At 42.6% G+C, this 23,582-nt stretch overlaps 2 protein-coding genes across 2 annotated transcripts; both read left to right on the forward strand.

The window, feature by feature from the left end:
* Nucleotides 1-3,983: 3,983 nt before the first annotated feature.
* LOC148294794 (uncharacterized) lies at nucleotides 3,984-5,033 on the forward strand. Its single transcript, XM_088251903.1, has one exon. The coding sequence runs from the start codon at nucleotides 3,984-3,986 to the stop codon at nucleotides 5,031-5,033; it is 1,050 nt and encodes a 349-aa protein (XP_088108029.1).
* Nucleotides 5,034-5,585: 552 nt separating this feature from the next.
* Nucleotides 5,586-7,751, forward strand: LOC148294795 (uncharacterized). Its single transcript, XM_088251904.1, has 4 exons — nucleotides 5,586-6,149; nucleotides 6,321-6,542; nucleotides 6,810-7,155; nucleotides 7,333-7,751. Exons 1-4 carry the CDS (start codon nucleotides 5,586-5,588, stop codon nucleotides 7,749-7,751), a joined length of 1,551 nt encoding a protein of 516 aa, XP_088108030.1.
* The last annotated feature ends 15,831 nt before the right edge of the window (nucleotides 7,752-23,582 follow it).

A 23,582-nucleotide genomic window follows, 5' to 3' on the forward strand; every position in this document is an offset into this window, starting at 1 on the left:
TCTAAGAGGTTAATGTATTATAAGTTTTGTAAACTCGAGGTTGGTATAATGTAAACGTTTATTTTGAAAGTTTTTGTTTTAATTTCCGAGGCCGATAAAACTCTAATCCAACCTATTTTAACTAACAAAAGGGTTTAACGTGTTTCATGAATACTTGTGTAATAACCCGATTCTAAAATAATATTTAATTATTAATTTATTCAAGTAAAAGATAATTTTACCTTGGAAATATTTTAATGGTTTAAAAGTTGACTTTTTGTTTGGGAAGGAATCTGGGGATTTCAATTGTATCATTGCGTAGAGCATGTCGAGATGAGTCCATAGACATGTAGTGGGCTCAAATCGGAGTTGTAACGAAGAAATTATGATTAAAAAAACTCAATGGCATAACCGTAATTTTCTCGAAGTTGATTTTTAAATAAATCAGAATTTCTCTCTCTCTCTCTCTCTCTCTCTCTCTCTCTCTCTCTTCGAGTCGCACAACCCCATCCCCCGACGGTTCTGCTATAGCCGGTTGGCTCTTTGAGCCATCGTCACCACTACAAGCCGCCACTGGCCACGAGATCGGACCCAAACGAACGGCCACCACCCCCCCCCCCTCTTCCCTTCTTGACCAATCTCAGCCCCTGAAACCGCCGGAGATTGCCGGAAACCGCCACAAAAACAGCTAGTTTTTTTACATATTTTCTCAAGCTTCGTTCGAATGATTTCGGGCACCAAATCTTGCGATCCAGGTATGCTTTCTCATCCTCTCGAGGTGTTCTAGTTGCTAGTTGTGGTATTTAGTAAAATTTTTTGAGTTTTGAGACGTAAATAAGCAATGGAAGTTTGGCCGGTTTTCGGCCTCCGATTCTGGCCACCTCCGTCGACTTTTTGGGGTAGGTCGAACAAAAAATGTTCCACTCTATGTGGTGATCATGTAGGTATAAGTATTGACCAGCGGTTTGAAGATTTTCTGATCGCCAGAATCGCTTTGGACACTCACATGATGCCGGCGCTTATGGCGACGCGTAGGCCACTTTTTGGCCCGTCGTTGAGTCCTAAAATAATCCTCATGTCGTCCTGAGCATGACCAAAATTGAAATGTTTGACCTTTAGTTGACCGTGAGTCTCCTGAGGTAGTTTTACCCTTCGAGAAGTAATAGAACGACTATGTAAACGAGTCTTGACCGATAGTTGAGTTAGTCTGATTATGTTTGTTTGTACCATATCTGACCCTCCACTCATCCAGTGACACGTGGATCAGAGAATCTCCCCAAGTGCCCAAGGCTCCGAACGATCGGCATCGGCTACCGATGAGATTGTCTTAAGTCAACAAACGGTCGCTACATGCGCAGTAGAGTCTACAATCGGTACCCCCTACCGATTCTGCAAAATCAACATCGAAGAGCCCGCCCAAAATATCTAAAGACTCGCGTCAACCTCATAGGGCCCTCCCACAAGTCTCACATCGAAATTAAGTACTAAGAGCATACAAAATGCCCTTTATAAATAGGCCCCTTCACTACAATACAGGGGTAAGACTTTTCAGCTTGACTTTTATACTAATATATTGTCAACAGCAAAAGCTCTCAGAAAACAAACTTACTTTGGCATCGGAGGGTCTTAGGCTGGTTTCACACCGGTTCCATCGACCTTACGAATCCCGGCTTCCTTCTATTCAGGATCAGCATCCAAGGACAGGAAGAATCAGCATCTAGCACTCAATCGATCTCTAAGATCGTCCGTATCACTTGTAAGTTGCACTCATCTCTATATGTTCAGTTTTAGTGCCAACAGATTGGCGCCGTCTGTGGGAATCGCTTATCGATTAACCCATGTCTCAAAGGCTCTGAGACCAAAAAATGAATCTATCTTCGGCCCTCCCTACCGATGACCCCATCCTCGGCATCGGTGGTGAGCCAAGTCTAGCTCCTTTGCTTCAAACGCCACGAACAGAAGCACCTGCTCGGCCAAACACTCTGGAGGCTCGCATGGAGACTCTACATCAGGAAATGGCAAGGATGCAGGAGCACAACAATATTCTCACCTCTAAACTGGATGACACCCAGAGGCAGCTGCATGACCAACAAACACACTCCACCCAGTTGCAGAACGGTCTGGAACGAACCATGCAGCTTCGGCAGGAGAAGTCGTTTAAAAGCGTGCGGAAGCCCAATGCTCAGGATAAAGGAAAGCAGCAAGCCGCAGGTGGGCCATCTGCCTCCTGAAGGCTGTTCATGCCCAGTCCAAAGGAGCGTCGTCCGCAATATCAAGTTTACTCCGATTGTCGCGATAGGATCAACGATCGGCGCAAAGAGCGACAGCCCTCGCCCATCCAGATCCAGGCAAAGCTTAATGATCGACGTCTGGAAGATCTCGGACCCAAATCTCCCATACGCCGAAGGTACGACATGATCGGCCTGAAAGAAACGGACGAATCAGACTATGTTCCAACTTCACCAGGGACCACAATCTCCAACCGATCGGCAAGACCTTCAAAAGAGCACCATAGCCATCGAACGAATCGGGAAGATGATCAGCATAACGGAGGCTATAGGAGAAGCTCAAGCCGAACGGCAGGTTAGGATGCTCAGGGCCACTACGCTGGCCGGACCACGGAGAAAGAGGCAAGGGACCCCTTCGGTGACGATCTTCCCTCTACCGATCCTACCATCCGTCCCCTCCTCCAGAAGATGAACCGCATTGAGGAGGAACAGAACCAGGCTAGGACACCAACGTGGGGAAAGGTACAACCGGGACCATTCACCAGTCATATCCGGACGTTCAGACACGAAAAAGAGGTCCAAGCACTCCGAATATCGTTCTACTCAGGGGTGGAAGACCCTGTAACTCACATTCATACCTTCCAGTCGGCTCTGGGTTGCAAGGGACTCACGAACGAAGGCCAACGCTTATTGTTCCCCTCCACCCTGACCGGAGCTACCTTAAATTGGTTTTACCGATTGGAACCAGGTACGGTTGATTCTTTCGATCAGTTGAAACAAACTTTCCTAAACCATTTCATGATTCAAACCGATCGCCTATACTCTGCCGATGACCTCTATACCGTTCGGCAACAAGATGATGAGCCCCTGAGGGAATATGCAGCTAGGTTCAGCCATGAATATTCCCGATGTCCAGAAACGGACGATAGGGCAGCCTTCGGTGCCTTCAAAAGCGGCCTTCGGTCGTCTCAGTTTCGCTATCTGGTCCACAGCAGCAACTGGACCACCTACGCCGAGCTGATGAAGCAGGAAACTATCCAAGCCAAGGCCGAACATTTCAACTCCAAAGCATCGGCTTCAGCCCCACCAGGCAAAGCAACAACGGCAGATCGGCCTTCAACACAAAACTATGACCGATTCCCAGCAAATCGGACTGTTAGTCAGGCCCCTTACCGAATGGCACCCCCTGCCTCTGCCCCTTACGAGGCACAAAATAAAGGGAAAGACAACTTCCGGGATCGGCAAGACGGCAGCAAAAGGGGCAAGGACTCCGGCAGGCGAAGCGACTTCGGAGATCCGAAAAAGAATCGGCCATAGGAAATTTTTACTTTACTCAACACCACTTATGAACATGTCCTCCTAACAGAAAGCGAGATAATACCGAAGCCGAATAATCGCAAACTCCCCCGGCGGAACGAGAAGGACACAGGAGTCTTCTGCCGATACCACCAGTACAATGGCCACGATACAGAATCGTGCATCGCCCTTCGAAAAATAGTCGAAGGCCTCATCAACAAAGGAAGGCTGGATCAGTACCTAAACACCAAAACGCCTTCGGATCAACCCTCGAATCGGCAGATCAATATGATCAGTGGAGGGGCACCCTTCGCCGAAACCAGCAACCGATCCGTCAAGAACTACGTTCGTGGCGTTCGGCACCCCCAAATCCTCAGCGTGGCGGGAGGACGCAACGACAAGATCCGGTGACTGGGTTGGGAACCTATCACCTTTTCTGAAGAGGAAGAGAGATGCATCATCTTCCCGCACTCCGATCCCATGATTATACGAGCCGATATTTCAAAATTCGATGTGGGCCGAATCCTCATAGACACGGGCAGTTCGGTCAACGTACTATTTGCCGACGCTTTTAATGCCCTCGGCATAGATCCTCAGCATCTGAACAAAGATATCTCCCCCCTCCTAAGCTTCTCTGGTGATGTGATCGAACCAATCGGCAGTGTCCTGCTTCCGTTCGCAGTCGGCACCATTCCCAGACGAACGATCATCTATACTCACTTTCTGGTGGTCGATTGCCCAACAACATATAACGCCATCATCGGCAGGACGGCGCTTACCAAAATGAAAGCCATGCTGTCCCCACACATGCTCCTCCTCAAGTTCCCCACCCACGCTGGCGTAGGCCAAGTGCGAGGGGATCAGTTGAGTGCACGGACATGTTACATTTCGGCAAGAAAGGAATCGGCAAGAGCTACGCTTCGCGAGGCATACTCAGTTTCTACCAATGTAACTGTACCGAACGGCAGGGGGACAGACACACCAGATGATCCCCGAGATGAGGCCGTCACCCCACAAGCGCAACCCATTGAAGATCTAGAATCGGTCACCCTCTCCAAAGCACAGCCCGACCGACAAGTTCGGATCGGCACCACCTTGAGTTCAGCACTACGGGCCGATTTCGTCGCCTTTTTGCGCACCAATACAGAAGTCTTTGCCTGGTCATACAATGACATGCCTGGCATTGCCCCAAGTGTCATCAGTCATAAGCTCAGCATTTGCCCCACTTTCAAACCCATCATACAGAAACGGAGGGCCTATGATGCCGAACGATACGAAGCAATGAGGCTCGAGGTACAGAAACTGAAGACAATCGGCTTCATCCAGGAAGTCACTTACCCAATTTGGTTGGCCAATTCGGTCTTGGTCAAAAAATCGAGCGGCGCCTGGAGAATGTGTCAGGATTATACCGACTTAAACAAGGCTTGCCCCAAAGACAGTTTTCCTTTGCCCAGGATCGATCAGATTGTAGATGCCACAGCAGGCCATGAACTCCTCAGCTTTATGGATGCATACTCGGGCTATAACTAGATATTCATGAGCCCTGCCGATCGCGAACATACGGCATTCATCACCGACAAAGGACTTTACTGCTACAATGTTATGCCGTTCGACTTGAAAAACACTGGGGCAACATACCAGCGATTGGTCAACAAAATCTTCTCTGAACTCATCGGCACATCGATGGAAGTTTATGTGGATGACATACTGGTCAAAAGCAAAACAGCCGATTCTCATCTCCACAACCTCTCCCTCATGTTCAGTGTCTTAAAGAAGTACAACATGCGTCTCAACCTAAGCAAATGTGCCTTCGGCGTCTCTTCAGGCAAATTCCTTGGCTTCATGATAAGCCAAAGAGGCATTGAGGCCAACCCTAAAAAAATCAAGGCATTGCTCGACATGCAGACACCGAAGACACAGAAGGATATTCAGAGTCTCACTAGGCGCGTCGCCGCTTTGGCCCGATTCATATCCAAAGCTACCGATTGGTGCGCCCCATTCTTCAAAGCCCTCAAAGGAAGCAAACGGCAGATTGTCTAGACTGCCGAATGCGATCGAGCCTTCCAAGACCTCAAGGCCTACATGAGCAGAGCGCCCCTATTATCCACCCCTCTTCCCGGAGAAGAATTAATTCTCTACCTATCGGTATCGGCAACGGCATTAAGTTCCGTGCTCATTAGCAAGCCGAACGGCATAGAGCTTCCAATTTTCTTTACTAGCCATGCTTTGCAGGGTGCCGAGATTTGGTACCCCGAACTGGAGAAGCTCGCCTATGCTCTCATTCTCTCAGCTCGCAAGCTTCGGCCACATTTTCAGGCTCACGGTATTATCGTTCTCACAAATGAGCCTCTACGCCAAATACTACTGCGACCCGAGACGTTTGGTCGGCTAGTCAAGTGGGCCATCGAACTCAGCGAATTCGACATCCGCTATCACCCTCGGCCTGCCGAGAAGGGCCAGGCCGTAGCTAATTTCATCTTCAAATTGACTACGCCCGAACGGGAAGATCCAGAAGGCGCCGCCCCCGAATCGGCTTCGACAGCACCAGTCGCCCATCCGACCAAAGGGACCTTTCTTCCATCAATTCCCATATGGACTCTCTATGTAGACGGCTCGTCCAACCGACAAGGCAGCGGAGCCGGCTTAGTACTTAAAGCCCCTAATCAAACGACCATCGAATATGCAATCCGATTCCAATTCCAAGCTTCCAACAATGAAGCCGAATATGAAGCTCTGTTGGCAGGCCTTCGGCTCGCCAAGGACATGGGTGCTCAGTAGCTCAAGATATGCAGCGACTCACAACTTGTCGTTAATCAGATACTGACTGAATTCGAAGCCAAGGATACTTCGATGGCTGCGTACTTGACGCATGCCCGCCGATTGCTCCACCACTTTGCCGCGTATCAAGTCCAACAGATCCCCAGATCCGAGAACAGCCACACCGATGCCCTGTCACGCCTGGCATCGGCAATTCACGACAACGTAGGCCGCCACGTGCCGATCGAAATCCTCGCTCAGCGCAGCACCATTGAAATCGAGGTACATACCGTTCGGCAGGATCCAAGTTGGATGGATCCAATCCATGCTTACCTCACAAGCGGAACGCTACCAGACGACAAAACCAAAGCCAAAACTCTCCGCCGCCGATCGGCACGATACTTAATTTTGAATCACCTTCTCTATCGGCGTGGTCACTCCTTACCATTGCTTCGGTGCATAACCCCACAGTAAGGAAACTACGTCTTACGAGAAATTCACGAAGGAGCATGCGGGGACCATTCTGGCGCCCGGTCTCTGGCTTTAAAGACCATACACCAAGGGTATTATTGGCCAACTCTTCATGCCGATGCCACCAAACTCGTCCAGACCTGTGACCATTGCCAGCGTTTCGGCTTCATTTCAAAACTGCCTGTCGAACCGCTCACTCCGATTGTCAGCCTGTGGCCCTTCGCTCAATGGGGTTTAGATCTCATCGGCCCCATGCCCCAAGGGAAGGGACAGCTTAAATTCGCCATTGTCGCCGTTGACTACTTCACAAAGTGGACCGAGGCCGAAGCTCTGGCGACCATCACCGCAGCCAGGATTGAGCATTTCGTATGGAAAAACATAATTTGTCGGTTCGGCCTTCCGAACGCAATCATCACCGACAACGGTAAACAATTCGACTCCTCTCAGTTCCGGCACCTATGCCACCGATTCAACATGTTCTTCGCATCTCCAGCACATCCACAATCAAACGGCCAGGTAGAAGCCATCAACAAGATCATCAAGAAGACACTGAAGAAGAAGCTTGGGACAGCTAAAGGAGCCTGGCCCGATCTCCTTCCAGAGGCATTATGGGCCATCAACACCTCCTACCGACGGTCAACTGGCGAAACACCATTTTCCCTTGCTTTTGTTACCGAAGCTGTTGTCCCAGTGGAAATCAACGTACCCACGTGCCGAACGGTATCTTACTCGCCAAAGCGGAATGAGACGCTGCTTGCACTCAACCTTGACCTCATCGAGGAACACCGTTCCCAAGCTCAACTTCGGAATGCTGCCTACAAACAGAGGACTTCCCGATACTATGATTCAGCATGGGGGACTGGGTTTTACGCAAAGTTTTTCTCGCCACAAAAGACCCCAAAGACGGTACCCTTGGCCCGTCATGGGAAGGTCCTTACGAAGTCGTCTCCATTTGCCGATCGAGAACTTACCGATTACGTGGTACCGATGGCTGTACCCTCGACCACCCTTGGAATGTAGAGCATCTCAAATATTACTACAAGTGATTACACCTTCGGTCATCACCTTTGTATTCGGCATCAATTTTCATATTTTCTATTCTATACATACGGCATTGCCTTAAACAGTACTATATTCAACATATGTTACATACGGCGCGCACACATAAGAAAACAGAAGTTAGCAAATTAAACCAAACAAAAGTAAACTTGAGATAAAAAGGCCACAGAAGGGCCATCTGTCTTAGTACATTGCCCTTTGGCATATCCAAAAAAAAATTGTACACATCAAAATATAAAAACAAATAAACAAAGCTAAGGGGCGGTGGTTTCGGCATCAGCATTCGTCGGTTCGGCAGACACAGGTTCGGCATTAGTTGACGTTTCGGCGTTCGGCAGCCTGGCCGCAGCGGGTGCAGGATGATTCTCTTGTTCCTCACCGCTAGAGTCGAACTCATCGGCCTCTTCGAGTTCGGCATCTGATCGGTGCATATTTACATATCATTTTGTACCCTTCTAGCTTATGATTTGGTTATGTTTTTGAGTTAAACTTGTGCTTTTAATCCTTTTTGTGTTTATCTTTCAGTTCATTGAGCTTTAGGTAATAATGAGGGCTTTGGACAGTAAATGATGCAATCCATGCATGTTAGGGCCTAATTTGGATGAATGGATGAAGAGCTTAAAGACAAACTCAATTTTGGCTACAGTCCCCTGCCAGCTCAGTTTCGTAGGTCATATTGCAAGCTTTGTTTCAGCAACCTACATAGCTCGGATGAGGCCACATTCTTCATGAAAGTTGTTCCAATGGGTGTGTAATATAACATATCCAAAATTCAGCCCCATTGGATAAATATGGAGTCTGTTACCTATCAAACACAGAGCCATGCTCAGGATGGATTTTATCAGCGCGCAAAATGAGTTAGCAATTTGTTTTGGCCTTAACTTCCTCCTCCGACCTTGGATTGGCCCAAATGATATATGGCTGGAAAGAAGACATTCTGAACTTAAAGTTTGAGTGCTTAAAGTCTTAATTTGCTTAAGGGAAGCCCAATTCGTAAGCCCTTGAAGTTTCTGGTCATGCTGACCTCAGGATGAGCTATTATTTCTGGTTGGAAGCTTGGTCATGGTGACATGAAGATGAGCTAGGGCTGCTGGTGGGATTTATTAGTGAGTGCATCAACCATTTCAGATTTTATAATGGAAGTGTTGTATGCATTAGTGAAGTGCATCAACCATTTCAGATTTTATAAAACAAGTGTTGTATGCATTAGCCATACTTAATTCAGATTTTCAGCTTCCTTAGGCCTATATATAGTGAGGTTTCCCAAGCTTGTAAACACACCCCAAGGGGGAGAGCTCTCAAACACTTCTCTAGAGCTCCCTTCCCTTCTCTCCCTCAAATTCTCTTAGTTTCTCTTTCTAGTTTTCAATTGTTATAATGAGATCTTTGTGCTGAAATTTTCCTTTAAGTCTTTCCAAGTTCTACTTTAATTTTCATTGTTATGTAAATTCTTTTCTTTAGTTTCAAGTTTGATTAGTTTCCAAGTTTCAATTATGGTTCATGTTCTTATTCATTATGCTTATAAGTTAATATGCTAGTTTGAATGATTGATCACCATTTAGGCTTGCATGTTAGCTATCTTGGTTTGAATTAAGAGTAGACACCATACTTTAATTCGAATTGAACTATGAATAGGAAGAGTATGTATGGACATTCGACAACAGGGATTAGATACATGCTTGGTTGTTTAAATTGTTCTTCTATGCTTAATGGGTTCCTAATGCTTAATTTTAGGTTAGACAACAAATGATCAAATTAGGGAATTAGGAACACAAGGTTATGACCACACACCATGGCTTAATCATACATTAGCTAGAATCAATCCGTTAATCTAATTGAACTTGGGAACTTATCTGCTTGAGTTAGTTATTTCTTTCTTCCTTGTTTTATTTATTTCCCTTCTTTTTCATTTCTGTTTTGTGTAGGGAAAATGAATTGAATCATTCAATCACCAATCCTCGTGGGATCGACCTCGCACTTACATATGCTATACTACCAAACGGCTCGTGCACTTGCGAGTATCACAAGTTGAGGATGCAGCTTAATCCATTTTGGTGCAGCTGTATCTACGCAACAAGTTTTTGGCGCCGTTGCCGGGGATCGGTAACATTGTTTGATTCTATTTGGCTTTCCTACTTTATTATTATTATTTTTTTCTTAACTGGACAATTTCTTGTTTTAAAGTTAATGACGTTAATGGACAAGTTGTGTTTGTAGTCCAACAGAAAAGGACAATTGCCCAACAAGCAAGAGAACTGGGTTTAAGTCCCAGCTTACACAACCCATTGGTGCTTGTTGCTTTGAAGCATGGAATTGGATGTGTGTTGATTTTCCTTTTCATTTTAGTTTTTATTTCCTAATCATTTTAATTCCATTTCAAGTTTGTGTGTTTGTTTTAGCAATTTATGACAGCTCAATAAAAATGGAGAGAGATGGCAACTTTAAAGATAGGAAGTGTGGAGTGGTGGGAGAAGTCGCGACCTCCAAGTGCATCCATGCTCGACCTAATCGCTTCAAGGGGGAGCATTTCAATCCTTTCTCTTCTTTGAATTCTGTTTATTTTCGTAGTTGTTTTTACCTTTTGGTCCGCGTTGAGTTCTTTGTTTTTCTATGCTGAATCCAACCATATAAAGAACGTAAAATTTGGACTTACGGTTGGAAAGTTATAGCCTAAAAACTGAACAGAGGTCGAAGCTGAAAAACATAGAAACGAATCTGTCCAAATGGTGATAAATAGGTGATAGAAAGTGCTGTTTGTTTTTTTTCTTTGGTTTCTTGGTTTGTTTCTTTTAGTACAATAATTTATATTGTTTGTTTGAGTTTGTTTAGAGTACTTAGTTCATTTTCGTTTATGGTTTGTTGTTTCATTTTATCTTAATTTGTTTTTTTTTCTATCTTAAAAATTTTTAAAAAAAGATTTTTCATATGAGCTGACTTATGGTAACCCCAGTGAGCACTTCCGTTAATACAGTGTCTAGGAGTTCTTTAGGCGACACCTTCGGTGTCTAAGAAGTTTGGGTTTTAAGCGGGACCATTGTGACCCCTCCAACCTTCCCGGATCCCCTGGCTGTGTTTTTTGAGGCCCTTAACTGGTCATCCATGAGTTGCTTGTATATTCGTGTGTTTTTAAATTAAGTTTTTTTTATTTTTATTTTTATTTTCTTTGTTTTCTTTTCTGTTAAGTCTTTGTTTTTGTTTTGTTTTTGTTTTTGTTTTGTTAAGTTAGTTTATGTATTTATTTACGTGGTATGGTTAGTTAGTTTTTTTTTCTCTGAGTGTTAAAAACAAACTTTATTTCAATTCAAACATTGCATAAAAACAAAAAAATATAAAAAAATAAATATAAAAAAAAAAAAAAAAAACAATAAAAAAAAAAAACAACATCATCATCATCTTCTTCATCATCTTCATCTCCATCATCATCATGGCTTGCCTCTATTTTCTCGCACTTGTAGAATCTGCAGCAGCTCCACATGGTCCTCATTTTTTCTCTGCAGTGCTTCCACGTGCTGATTGGCACAGTAGAGCCGCTTCTGCAAGTCCGCCACCATAGCCTTCAAGGAAGCTATTTCCTCGCTCATCGCGGCACACTCCCTTGTCCTCGCCAGTAATCGCATGCCCAAATTGGTAGCGGAGACCGCGTGGAGCACAGTTAAATTGTGGGACTCCTCTACCGCTGCCTTATCAGACCTCTGTGCCACATGCAGATGATCTGTCGGAGTGAGCTTGCTGCTAATCATGCCTCCTAGCAGCACTGCTCTGTTCGACAGTGCCTCAGAAAAATTCGGTATTGCCTCAGCAAAGTTTGAGGCCGTGCCGTGATGATATGTGGAGTTTGGAAAGACAGTGTTTGGAGGAGCCCTTGTCTGGGCATTCGGTGGTGCAAGTGAGAGCTCAAGGTTGAGATCATCAAGGTGAGTGCATGAGGACGCCATTTTTTTTTCTGTTTCTGGATTTTTTGATGTTTTTCCTTGAGTTGCAGGAAGAAATGCTGGGTATCATCCGCTTGCAGAGGCGTGCTTTAAATAGACATATGCTGATGAAGGTGCCAACACCATTTCGGATTTCCCGGGCATGCTCGACCTAATCGCTTCAAGGGGGAGCACCTTTACTTTCACTTTACTTTTCTTTTTTCCGTGTTTTCTGGTGTTTTATTGTTTTGCCCGTTACTTTCATTTTCTAGAGCTTTGTGTTTTTGCTTTTCCCTTTCGGCTATCATCTTTATCTTATTTTAGTTTGGGAAATGTGTTTTCTTTTCCGTTTGTCGTCTTTGTTTTCTTTTTCTTTTTCTTTTTCTTTCTGCAACCTTACTCTTTTATTTCCGAAACAAAATAACGAAAATACAAAAACAACAAAATAAAATAAAAACAACAATAATGCAGTAGGAAATCATTTCTTCTCAGTGCTTGGTGTCTCGACCATTGGAGCTTTGAGTTTGGCCCTCTGGCTGTCCTCTTCCGGGGCTTCACGCACAGCTTCTTGGGGCTCATCACTTGAGCTCCCAAAGATCGCAATCTTAGCTTGAGCGTAACTACTCTCGCGATCTGCTTGTTTGCGTTTACCCGGTCGGTCTAGGTCTTCCAGCTGTTTTCGCATGTCGCGAGAGTACAACTCTACCATTTTTGATAGGTTTTTATTCTCGTCCCGCAATACTTCTAGCTGGTGTCGATTCACCTCCACTATCCTTGACCTCTCCCTTTTCAAGCTTTTTATAGCAGTCTGACACTCCTCAACCATACTTCGCTCTGCCGCCAACTGACCTTTCAGCACCTCTACCTCATGGGACTTCGCAAGTAGGCGATGACCCAAACTTGCGACTGTTGCCGTACTCTGCACGCTCAGTGCCAGGGCATCGCTCACGACCCGGTTGTCATCCCTTGTCCCCAGAACACGTATATCTTTAGGAGTCACCAGATTTCTAGCCACTCCAATGGCAACATCGTTGTCCAGGAGTATTGAGTCAGTTACTGTCACAGGCCCCCGTGCGGAAGCAAAGTAGGGCATCCATACTGGTGCCGCTGCTTGGCCTCGTGTCTGAGTCGGTGGAGCTAGGTTGAGATCCAACGAAAATGGGTAGTTAGAGGCCATTTGATTTCTCACTCTCTTTTCTTCTTTCTTTCTTTTCTCTTTTGTGTGTTTCTGAGTTTGCGTTTTTTTTTTTCACCCTTTCTTATAGACTTAGTCTTTGACAAACCCTAGCCATTACAGCATCTGAGCATTTTCTGAATCTCCAGCATTCCTTGAGTCCCACAACCTTCTCGCCTTCCAACCATACCCAACTCATTTATCACGACGTGTCTTTTCTGAACGAACGCGTTCAGTAAAGTCTTCGCGCCTTTCCATGAGCCCGTAATTTTTGCTTGTGGAATCTGCGGCGCCTCTATGCGTCGACACGTGTCTCGCCCTGTCTGTTGGTCCCTTACACTGAACCGAGACATCATGACCCATGTTAAAATCCCGCTCTTTGTGTTGCTAATCACGATTCGATAGTTTGTTTTTACAAAACTAAATAATAATAAAAAGCCGGAAATGAAAACAAATTGTGGGTCGGGTTTCACTTTAGTTTGGGTTTCAAAGTGGGTTAAATTCACCGTGGTTTGTGTTTCAAAATTTTGGGCTTTGGGCTTCAAAATTTTTTTTGGGTTTCAGAATTGTGTGATTAGGGTTTACTGTTTCATTTTTGTTTGTTTGTTTGTTTGTTTGTGTTGTAATTTTTATTTTATAATTATTTTGTTTTTGTTTTCTTTTGTGATTTTGTGATTTTTTTTTATTTGCTTTAATACCTTTCATTTGTTGTTATGACATTATTTGTGGCTAATTTTTAAACATTGAGGACAGTGCTCATTTCTAGGTTTGGGGGTATTGGAGTTTAGCAAGTAAACTTGGTTTTTCTTAAAATTATAAAAAAAAAAAAAAAATTTAAATTTCGTTCTTGTTTTGAATCTTGTTTTGTTTAGTCACTTTCCGAACACATTTGATGAGATTGTGATAAATGTTGCATGACTTAAATAAAAAATTGAATTTTATTTATTTTTTTTCCTTGTAAATTTTTATTGTAAAAAATAATAATTAATTAATTAATTAATTTCGCATCGTTCTAGCATGACATGTTCGAAACCTTCTTTGCACTTGCCATTTGTTTCATAATTTTCCAATTAAAGGATTTGCATGATCTAAAGAATTGTATTAATCATAAATTAGACTTATATAACCATATAATGTGAGCTTTTGAGCCTTGTACTTCATTTCATGAGTGTTATATACACATACTCTTATTTTCTTAAAAGTTGTTGTTTGATCTCATTATTCATTGATTTGGTTGAATACTTAAAAGTCATTCATTCTTTTGCAATTCAATTTCATGACATTTAAGAAATGATATTAAGGCCCTCTTTGGATCGTTTGTACCTTTCAAGCTAACCTTATGCATGCTTAAGCATGATTTTCCATTGTTAACCATTTTGAGCCTACATGTAAACCTTTTTCTTTCATTTACCAATTATATTTCCTCGCCTTAGCCTGAAAAACAAATATTTACCTTTCTAAGGAACTCATGAGCTTTAATTGGGATGTGTTTTTCATACTTACTAAGTTTGGGAATTTCGAAGAAAAAAAAAATCACACAATTGGTGAAAGAAAAGAGAAAAATTGTGATTAAGTGGTGGTTGAATGAAATTTCATTTTTGGGTTTCATTTTTGGGCCTTCAAAATAATTTGGTGTTTGGAAAGGAGTTTGAATCAATGTAAATGAAGGTATAAGGAGTTTTGATCATGTAAAAGAAAAAAATCTAATCGTGATGATTCGAAGTCTTGTAAACAATTATTTTATGCTCTTACATTTTGAGTTCCTTGGACTTTGTATTATCCATACCTTTCATTTCTCACTCACCTTACACCCTTGGCCCCATTACAACCTATAATAAAGACCTAAATTGATCTTAAATGTCATGTGGTTGAATTGCATTCATTTTTCTACTTTTAAGTGTTTGGCATCCTTCTTGAGATCATATTAATGCAAGTTCTTCATCTTTCTATTTCGAGTTAAGTCTTTATGGTTTAACTCTAATCTCATGTTTATAACTGAGTGTTGCATTATAGCCCTCTTCCGAGTGATTCATTTGTGAGAGGACAACTTTGGTGAGATTTGAAGTTGAACTTGTGCTTTGTATGATTTTTGAAATTGTGTGAAAACTAAGATTGGGGAATTTGTTGCATTTGGCTATCACACTACCACACTTTGAGCATATTATGTTTTGAACTTTGCCGCTTTGTGAATAATGTTTAAAATTGAGCTTTTATTGTTAAAACTTTTGAGTCATGTGCATGAGTCATTTCTCTTCATAAAATGTTCGGAAAGATTGTTTTGAGTTCTTTTTATTTTTGTAAATTTTTTTTTTATTTTTTTTTTTGTTTTGTTTTTGTTAATGTAATTATTTTTTTGTTTTTGTTTTTTATTTTGCTTAAGGACTAAAAATCTTTTAAGTTTTCTAATTACCTTGTTTTACAGAGTCAGTAAAACGTTTGTGGGTATCGTATCTGTTAAACCCTCAGGAGACACAACTCCTCCTACTAGGGATGCCTAGAGGTTTAAAGGCTTGTTGCATATGCTCAATGCAATCGAGTTACCTACGAAAGTGGTCTAATTAACTTCTTGTTTGTTTTTATCTTTGTTTTCCTTTTGTTTTGCTCGAGGACTAGCAAAATCTAGGTTTGGGGGTATTTGATCGGTGCATATTTACATATCATTTTGTACCCTTCTAGCTTATGATTTGGTTATGTTTTTGAGTTAAACTTGTGCTTTTAATCCTTTTTGTGTTTATCTTTCAGTTCATTGAGCTTTAGGTAATAATGAGGGCTTTGGATAGTAAATGATGCAATCCATGCATGTTAGGGCCTAATTTGGATGAATGGATGAAGAGCTTAAAGACAAACTCAATTTTGGCTACAGTCCCCTGCCAGCTCAGTTTCGTAGGTCATATTGCAAGCTTTGTTTCAGCAACCTACATAGCTCGGATGAGGCCACATTCTTCATGAAAGTTGTTCCAATGGGTGTGTAATATAACATATCCAAAATTCAGCCCCATTGGATAAATATGGAGTCTGTTACCTATCAAACACAGAGCCATGCTCAGGATGGATTTTATCAGCGCGCAAAATGAGTTAACAATTTGTTTTGGCCTTAACTTCCTCCTCCGACCTTGGATTGGCCCAAATGATATATGGCTGGAAAGAAGACATTCTGAACTTAAAGTTTGAGTGCTTAAAGTCTTAATTTTCTTAAGGGAAGCCCAATTCGTAAGCCCTTGAAGTTGCTGGTCATGCTGACCTCAGGATGAGCTATTATTTCTGGTTGGAAGCTTGGTCATGGTGACATGAAGATGAGCTAGGGCTGCTGGTGGGATTTATTAGTGAAGTGCATCAACCATTTCAGATTTTATAATGGAAGTGTTGTATGCATTAGTGAAGTGCATCAACCATTTCAGATTTTATAAAACAAGTGTTGTATGCATTAGCCATACTTAATTCAGATTTTCAGCTTCCTTAGGCCTATATATAGTGAGGTTTCCCAAGCTTGTAAACACACCCCAAGGGGGAGAGCTCTCAAACACTTCTCTAGAGCTCCCTTCCCTTCTCTCCCTCAAATTCTCTTAGTTTCTCTTTCTAGTTTTCAATTGTTATAATGAGATCTTTGTGCTGAAATTTTCCTTTAAGTCTTTCCAAGTTCTACTTTAATTTTCATTGTTATGTAAATTCTTTTCTTTAGTTTCAAGTTTGATTAGTTTCCAAGTTTCAATTATGGTTCATGTTCTTATTCATTATGCTTATAAGTTAATATGCTAGTTTGAATGATTGATCACCATTTAGGCTTGCATGTTAGCTATCTTGGTTTGAATTAAGAGTAGACACCATACTTTAATTCGAATTGAACTATGAATAGGAAGAGTATGTATGGACATTCGACAACAGGGATTAGATACATGCTTGGTTGTTTAAATTGTTCTTCTATGCTTAATGGGTTCCTAATGCTTAATTTTAGGTTAGACAACAAATGATCAAATTAGGGAATTAGGAACACAAGGTTATGACCACACACCATGGCTTAATCATACATTAGCTAGAATCAATCCGTTAATCTAATTGAACTTGGGAACTTATCTGCTTGAGTTAGTTATTTCTTTCTTCCTTGTTTTATTTATTTCCCTTCTTTTTCATTTCTGTTTTGTGTAGGGAAAATGAATTGAATCATTCAATCACCAATCCTCGTGGGATCGACCTCGCACTTACATATGCTATACTACCAAACGGCTCGTGCACTTGCGAGTATCACAAGTTGAGGATGCAGCTTAATCCATTTTGGTGCAGCTGTATCTATGCAACAGCATCCTCGCCCTTATAGGCCTCCACCATCTCTTCGGTTACACCCTCTTGCAATGGAGGTGGATCCCGAAGGAAGTTCAGGTTTAGCCGCTTGTCAGCATTGTAACGTTTGAATCGGTAGACAAGGTCGTCACATTGATCCATGACTTCCTTGTCCACTAGCAGGGTGAACTCCTCCGTGGATCGGTAGTCAGCAATGGCCTTCGCCTTCGCCTCCTCCACCTCCTTGGCATGCCCCCGTTCGGCAGCATCCATCGCCACCTCCACAGCCGCCTTAGCCTCTTGCGCCGTGACCAGCTCCAACTCCGTTGCCGCCAATTTCGAAGATAGCTCTGCAATCTTCGCAACATTCTCTTCGGCCCGCCGATCGGCTTCCTGGATGAGCTTCCCAGCATCGGTAATCTTCGAACGGCCCTCCTCGAATTTCTTCTGGTACCGTTCGGCAGCATTCACGGCTCGCTTTACGCAGAGCCACATTTCCATATCAGCCTGCAACATTCCAAAGTTTAGTAATTGCCGAACCCAAAAAAACTTGAACACATGAAAAACTACAAACTTACTACAGCCTGAAACCGGAAAGCTCGCCCGATCTGCTCAGGCAACGTCTTCATCGACAGCTGCTCAATCTCTGACAGCTCCATCTGAGCGCCATCGATCATGCTGTTGATGAATGGCACGGCCTTCCGAGGACAGGCAATGTTCACCGGCCCCTCCTCCCCCTCCACTTCATCATCCGGAATCAGCACAGAAGTCCCCTCGTTCGGCCCCCTCGGTTTCTTCGGCAACGGCGTCACATCGAGGGGACCCTCGATCTGCCTCTTGCCCGTCACCTGGACGTGAACCTCCCGAATGGCCTCGGCTTCGGCCACCCTTTTCTCCCGGCGACGATCGGCCACCATCATCTCGTCCGCCGGAGCCCCTCCGGACGCTCCTGCCGCCTTCTTCTTCTTCGGTCTGGGGGACTCGCCCTTCTTCTAATTCGGCGCCCCGTGGCCCTCCAGCCGCCTCCTAGTCGCTTCACTCATCGGTCTCCCTCCTGCCACTGAACCAGAACACAAGTTAGATAGGAAACGGCAGTCATACAATAAGAAAAGAAAGAAACTGCCGAACGGCATCACTTACTCAGTCTTTTTTCTTCTTCCTCTTCCTCCCTTACTCTTCGGTCGTGTTCCGCCTTGCCGATCAACCCCACCTTGTACAGGTTCCGAAAGTACAGCAGCTCCTTAAAAAAGCGATCTTCTTCGGCAACCTTCACACGAACACGCTCGATCGCTTCCACTTCTCGGATCGAAGTGGCAGGCCGTTTCAAGGACACTGAAACAAAAATGCAAATGGTCAAAAAAAAAAAAAAAAAAAACACTGACGCTCCTGCCGAATGACAGGTTCTATCCTACCGACTGTCTGAAAGGTCGTAGGGATCCGCCTCTCGACGATCACTCTTGGTGCCGATTCCCAGTCACCAGAAACAATTACCCGACGCTTGCGCCAGGTCTTTTGAGAGCTCGGCACCCCGACCACAAAATGTCCACGCTGCCCTGCCAAAAGACAGTTGGACTGCACCCACCCACCCTGATCGGCACTCTTCGCCCTCGTCACACTATACAGTTGGGCGAACTGTTCATAGCTCGGCTCACCCTCTTCCGCTAGGTCGAAAGCACTTATTACCCCGAGCAATGTAATCCAAAAATTGGGGTTATATTGGCCCGGCACATATCCAAGCGCCGCCAAGATCTTCTGCACCGAATGCCTCAACGGCAGCCGAAGCCCATGCTTAAAAACATCGGTGAAGAAGACCACGCCCTTGTCATTGTCACTCAACGACTCCAACGGCTCTGGAATTCGCATCACTATCGATTCCGGAATATTATACTCCGCCCTAATCTTAGCCAGCTCAGCCTCGGTCAGTGTGTTCGACTCTAAGTGATCTACCCCGAACACCAATTCCTTCGGCTTCGCCATCGAGATCCGTTGCCTACCAGCAACAACCCTCAGCACCCCCTCCCCTGGCGCAGCAACTGACACCTCACCCGCATCGGCCCCACGACCCGAGGTCGAAGGCTCGCTACCTTGAGGCAATCCACGCGAAGTGCCACCAGCTTCGGTGCGCACTCCTGCCCCTTCCACTATCTCACAACTTGAGGAGCTCCCAGAATCGTTACTCTCACTCCCCTAGGACGAACTCCCCTTGGACAAACTCCCCAAGGACTACATAGGCCCTCGGACTACGCCTACGCTCGGATTCGGTATCTGACATCTACAAACAACACACGAAGGGAAACTAAGTGCCATGCTAGAATCAAAATCCTATTCTACCTCCTAAACACTTATGTTCATGATTGTTCATACTTTGTTCGTACAAAATTCAAGGAATTCAGTACTTTGATTCACTACAAATTAAAAACACGGCTACATACCTTGTTCACACGGTGATTCTTCAACGCCGGAAATCGCCTCCGCCAATTTCAAGCTCGCCGAAAATCGACTCCGCCCTGATCACACTAGCCGGAAATCGCTTGCTCAGCCTTCGCACGGTTGCCGGAAATCGCCTCTCACAAGCTCAGATTTCTCTCAAAATCTTCAAGTATTCCAACTATCATCCCTTCCTCATATTTATAGGACGAACCTCGCATCGGGAAGCGAAGCGACACATCGGGATATGAAACGACGCGACTCTTCACATCCATGCCGACACGTGTCACGCATGCACGGGGGAGCTCAAGGGTCGTCATTCGAAACGTTTCAAACCCTCAGAGACGTTTCAACTTCCCAAACGCTGCAACTATAGCCACTTTCCAGCATAACTCCACTGGCGAACGGAGAGCGCACATTGATGAGTTCTCACTCATCTCTCATGCCGTACATTGATGAGTTCTCACTCACCTCTCGTACCAAATGGTAGGCGCAATTCTCACTCACCTCTCGTGCCGAACGGCAGGCGCACATAGATGAGTTCTCACTCACCTCTCGTGCCGAACGGCAGCCGCACATTGATGCCGTCTCTTTTCCAAGCTCACTCGCTCGGGCACTTGGGGAACTACATGCCACCATCAAGAACAACGAGACCATCGAGTCCGGATCAGAATGCCGAAGACAGATTCAAGTCCCCAACCAAGAAGTCGCTTCTCAATCGGTAACTTGGGGGACTACTGTTTGTACCATATCTGACCCTCCACTCATCCAATGACACATGGATCAGAGAATCTCCCCAAGTGCCCAAGGCTCTGAATGATCAGCATCGGCTATCGATGAGATTGTCTCGAGTCAACAAATGGTCGCTACATGCGCAGTAGAGTCTATAATCGGTACCCCCTACCGATTCTGCAGAGTCAACCTCGAAGAGCCTGCCCAAAATATCTAAAGACTCGTGTCAACCTCATAGGGCCCTCCCACGAGTCCCACATCGAAATTAAGTACTAAGAGCATACAAAATGCCCTTTATAAATAGGCCCCTTCACTACAATACAGGGGTAAGACTTTTCAGCTTGACTTTTATACTAATATATTGTCAACAGCAAAAGCTCTCAGAAAACAAACTTACTTTGGCATCGGAGGGTCTTAGGCTGGTTCCACACCGGTTCCATAGACCTTACGAATGCCGGCTTCCTTCTATTCAGGATCAGCATCCAAGGACAGGAAGAATCAGCATCTAGCACTCAATCGATCTCTAAGATCGTCCGTATCACTTGTAAGTTGCACTCATCTCTATCTGTTCAGTTTTAGTGCCAACAATGTTAGGATTAGAAGATTGTTTTATATTATCTTATAGAAATTCTTGGATATTATATTGATAATTGAAGTTATGGGAATGGGCGAGCTTGGGATATCGGATTAGTGGGTTGTGAAAGTGAGCCTTGGGCTCGGCTATGATTATTGGTAAATAAGTGGACATTTGTTTTTAAGAGTACGTAGTTCTTTTATTATGAAAATTCTTGCATAATGAGTTTAGATTGGAAATTGATTCAATATGGGATTTTCTTTCAAGGTTATTACTTTTCATTAATTAATATTATTATGATTATAAATAAAGTATATGGATTGGGTAATATTGGGTTATTTACCGAAGTTTATTGTTTTAATTGTGGGATACAGTGTTTTATGGAATTTATGTGAAAACAAGTGTTGATTTCTATTTCAATTATTTTTGGATCTTTAAGAAATTTATGCCTATATGAGTGATCATTGGTTTGGAATGGCATTATTTTCATTGATTAAATTACCACGCGATCTATTATGGATTTATATGATTATGGAATGAATATATATATACATAGATCGCTAAATTGTGCATATTTCTATTATGTTGTTATTTGAAATTGTATTATAATATTTGATGGTATTCCTAAATGTTATTTCCGATATTTGAAGATTGTGCATTATTGGAACTGATGGAATCTCTAGGGGTAGTGGTTATTTATTTATTTATCTAGTTACTTATTACTATTAAGATTATTATTATAGTATCAGAATGGTTTGTTTATCAGATTTCGACGTGAATAATAAACTAATTTAATATCTAAGTGCATGTCTATATTTAATACATATACTCAGTAGTTGGAAATGATGAATTATGGACACTAGTTCTCAACAGTATGTGGTGTAAAATTTAAAGGTAGTTGAGAACTTATTTTTGGAAAGTTGAGAAAAGATTTGGAATGTGGAATAAGGAGAATTTTATGATAAGTTTCAGAGTATGGTTTTCAAACCCACCTCCGGAGTACCCCCAGCTGCCTTTGAATTAGTTTGTCATTTATGACAATGCTCCAGGAGTTTCGGGGATGCCTGAACCAAGTTCTGCAAGGAATGCAGCTCAGGTTGACTAGGTGTCCCCTGAGTCTTGCGAGAATTGCAGCTCGGGATGACTTTGTGTCTCCAAGGCCTGCGAGGATGTAACAGTTAAGGTACTTGGAATGACGGTATACTAACGGAATTGACGGAATATTATAGGACGGAACATGAATGGGGGTACGCCTAGGTGGAGAGTATTTGGGTTTTAAGATGTTTAACTAATATTGATGATTTTTATCTTGGTAATTTTGGAGTAAAAGTTTAATACCTATTTTATGAGTATGAGACAAGGATTTAAGGATTTTATACAGTTCACGTTTATTTCTTAAAGTGGTGAGTTTGTTTTTTACATGTAAAAGAGGGAAACATATTTTATCTAAATTGTTGATATTGACATTAAGATTTCACATGGTCAATGTTATTTTAATAATTCTCTCGTTTTCCTACTTATCTGTAATAAATTAATTATATATATATATAAACAATCCTCAAGTATATATATAAACTGATTTATGAATTAGAGGAAATTCTTTGAGTAGCCTACTTATGTGCAAGTATGAATTGTTTTGAGAATTGGGAAAGCTGAAAAGTATACTTTAGAGTTTGTGAATATGATTGAGCATATCACTAACATGAGTGCTTGGATTGATGTGCAAACATATTGAAATACAACAAATGATAAAGTTATACACATGCAATATAAAAAGTGAAAGAACTACGTGTGGCCATAGTCTGAAATATCGATAATATCGATAATATCAACGAAATATCGAGGATATTTCGATTTTTTCGAATCATAGATATTTCGGAACATATCCATGTACATATCGTATAAATATCGACAATAATATCAGAAAATATCGATGTCGATAATTTCGCTCAAACTTTAGCAATATTTTGTCAAAATATCACTAAAATATCGAAAATATCGAAAATATCGATGTAAAGGGAAAAAAAAAAGGGGGAGAAAAAAAACACAAAGGGGATTTGAACCCCTCCCATTTTACTCCTCCAACACCTTAACCTCCATATCACTTATGTTTTTGTCATAATGTGCTAAAATATATATATTTATATTGTTTTGTTTTGAATTCTTTTTACAAGAATTAAATTTTCACATGAGAATGAATCTTTAATCCATTTAATGTTATTGATTATTTTATTATTCATTATAGGTACTTACATTACTAAATTCCCCTTCAAATTGTTGCTTAATTACTTAAATCTCTATAATTATTTTCTTTATTTACTATTTAATTATTTCTTGGATAAATTTATTTATGTTCTTGGTTTAATTTTCAATCTTCACTATTATTTTTTAAGCATGGTAAAGTACCTAATTTTCATGAAAAATCAAGTTGGTTTACATCTTTAATTATTTTTTCAATTTTTGATAAATAATAAATATAAGTGTTGTAAATGCATGAGTTGGTGGATGACCACCATACCTCTTAGCATTCACCCTTTCTAATTCTATGTAACTTATACACTAAATACCATAGTAATGGGCTTGTAACTTATGAGTTTTTAATGTCTTCTTACCATTGTAAGCCTATAAATAAGAGGTCTTATCAAGATGAGATATACAAGTTGATTTAACAATTTCTCTTGTCTTTCTCTACTTTCCAA

This window comes from Prunus avium, chromosome 4, assembly GCF_965620075.1.
Source record: "Prunus avium chromosome 4, drPruAviu1.hap1.1, whole genome shotgun sequence".
Lineage (NCBI taxonomy): Eukaryota > Viridiplantae > Streptophyta > Magnoliopsida > Rosales > Rosaceae > Prunus > Prunus avium.

What these genes read in the sequence shown, in the direction of transcription:
- LOC148294794 (XM_088251903.1), top strand. Translation starts at nt 3,984, where the DNA reads ATGATTATACGAGCCGATATTTCAAAATTCGATGTGGGCCGAATCCTC.
- LOC148294795 (XM_088251904.1), top strand. Translation starts at nt 5,586, where the DNA reads ATGAGCAGAGCGCCCCTATTATCCACCCCTCTTCCCGGAGAAGAATTA. An exon ending in AAGGCAGCGGAGCCGGCTTA is followed by an intron (nt 6,150 to 6,320) that starts GTACTTAAAGCC and finishes GTCGTTAATCAG; the next exon opens with ATACTGACTGAATTCGAAGC. An exon ending in CGCAATCATCACCGACAACG is followed by an intron (nt 7,156 to 7,332) that starts GTAAACAATTCG and finishes ATCTCCTTCCAG; the next exon opens with AGGCATTATGGGCCATCAAC.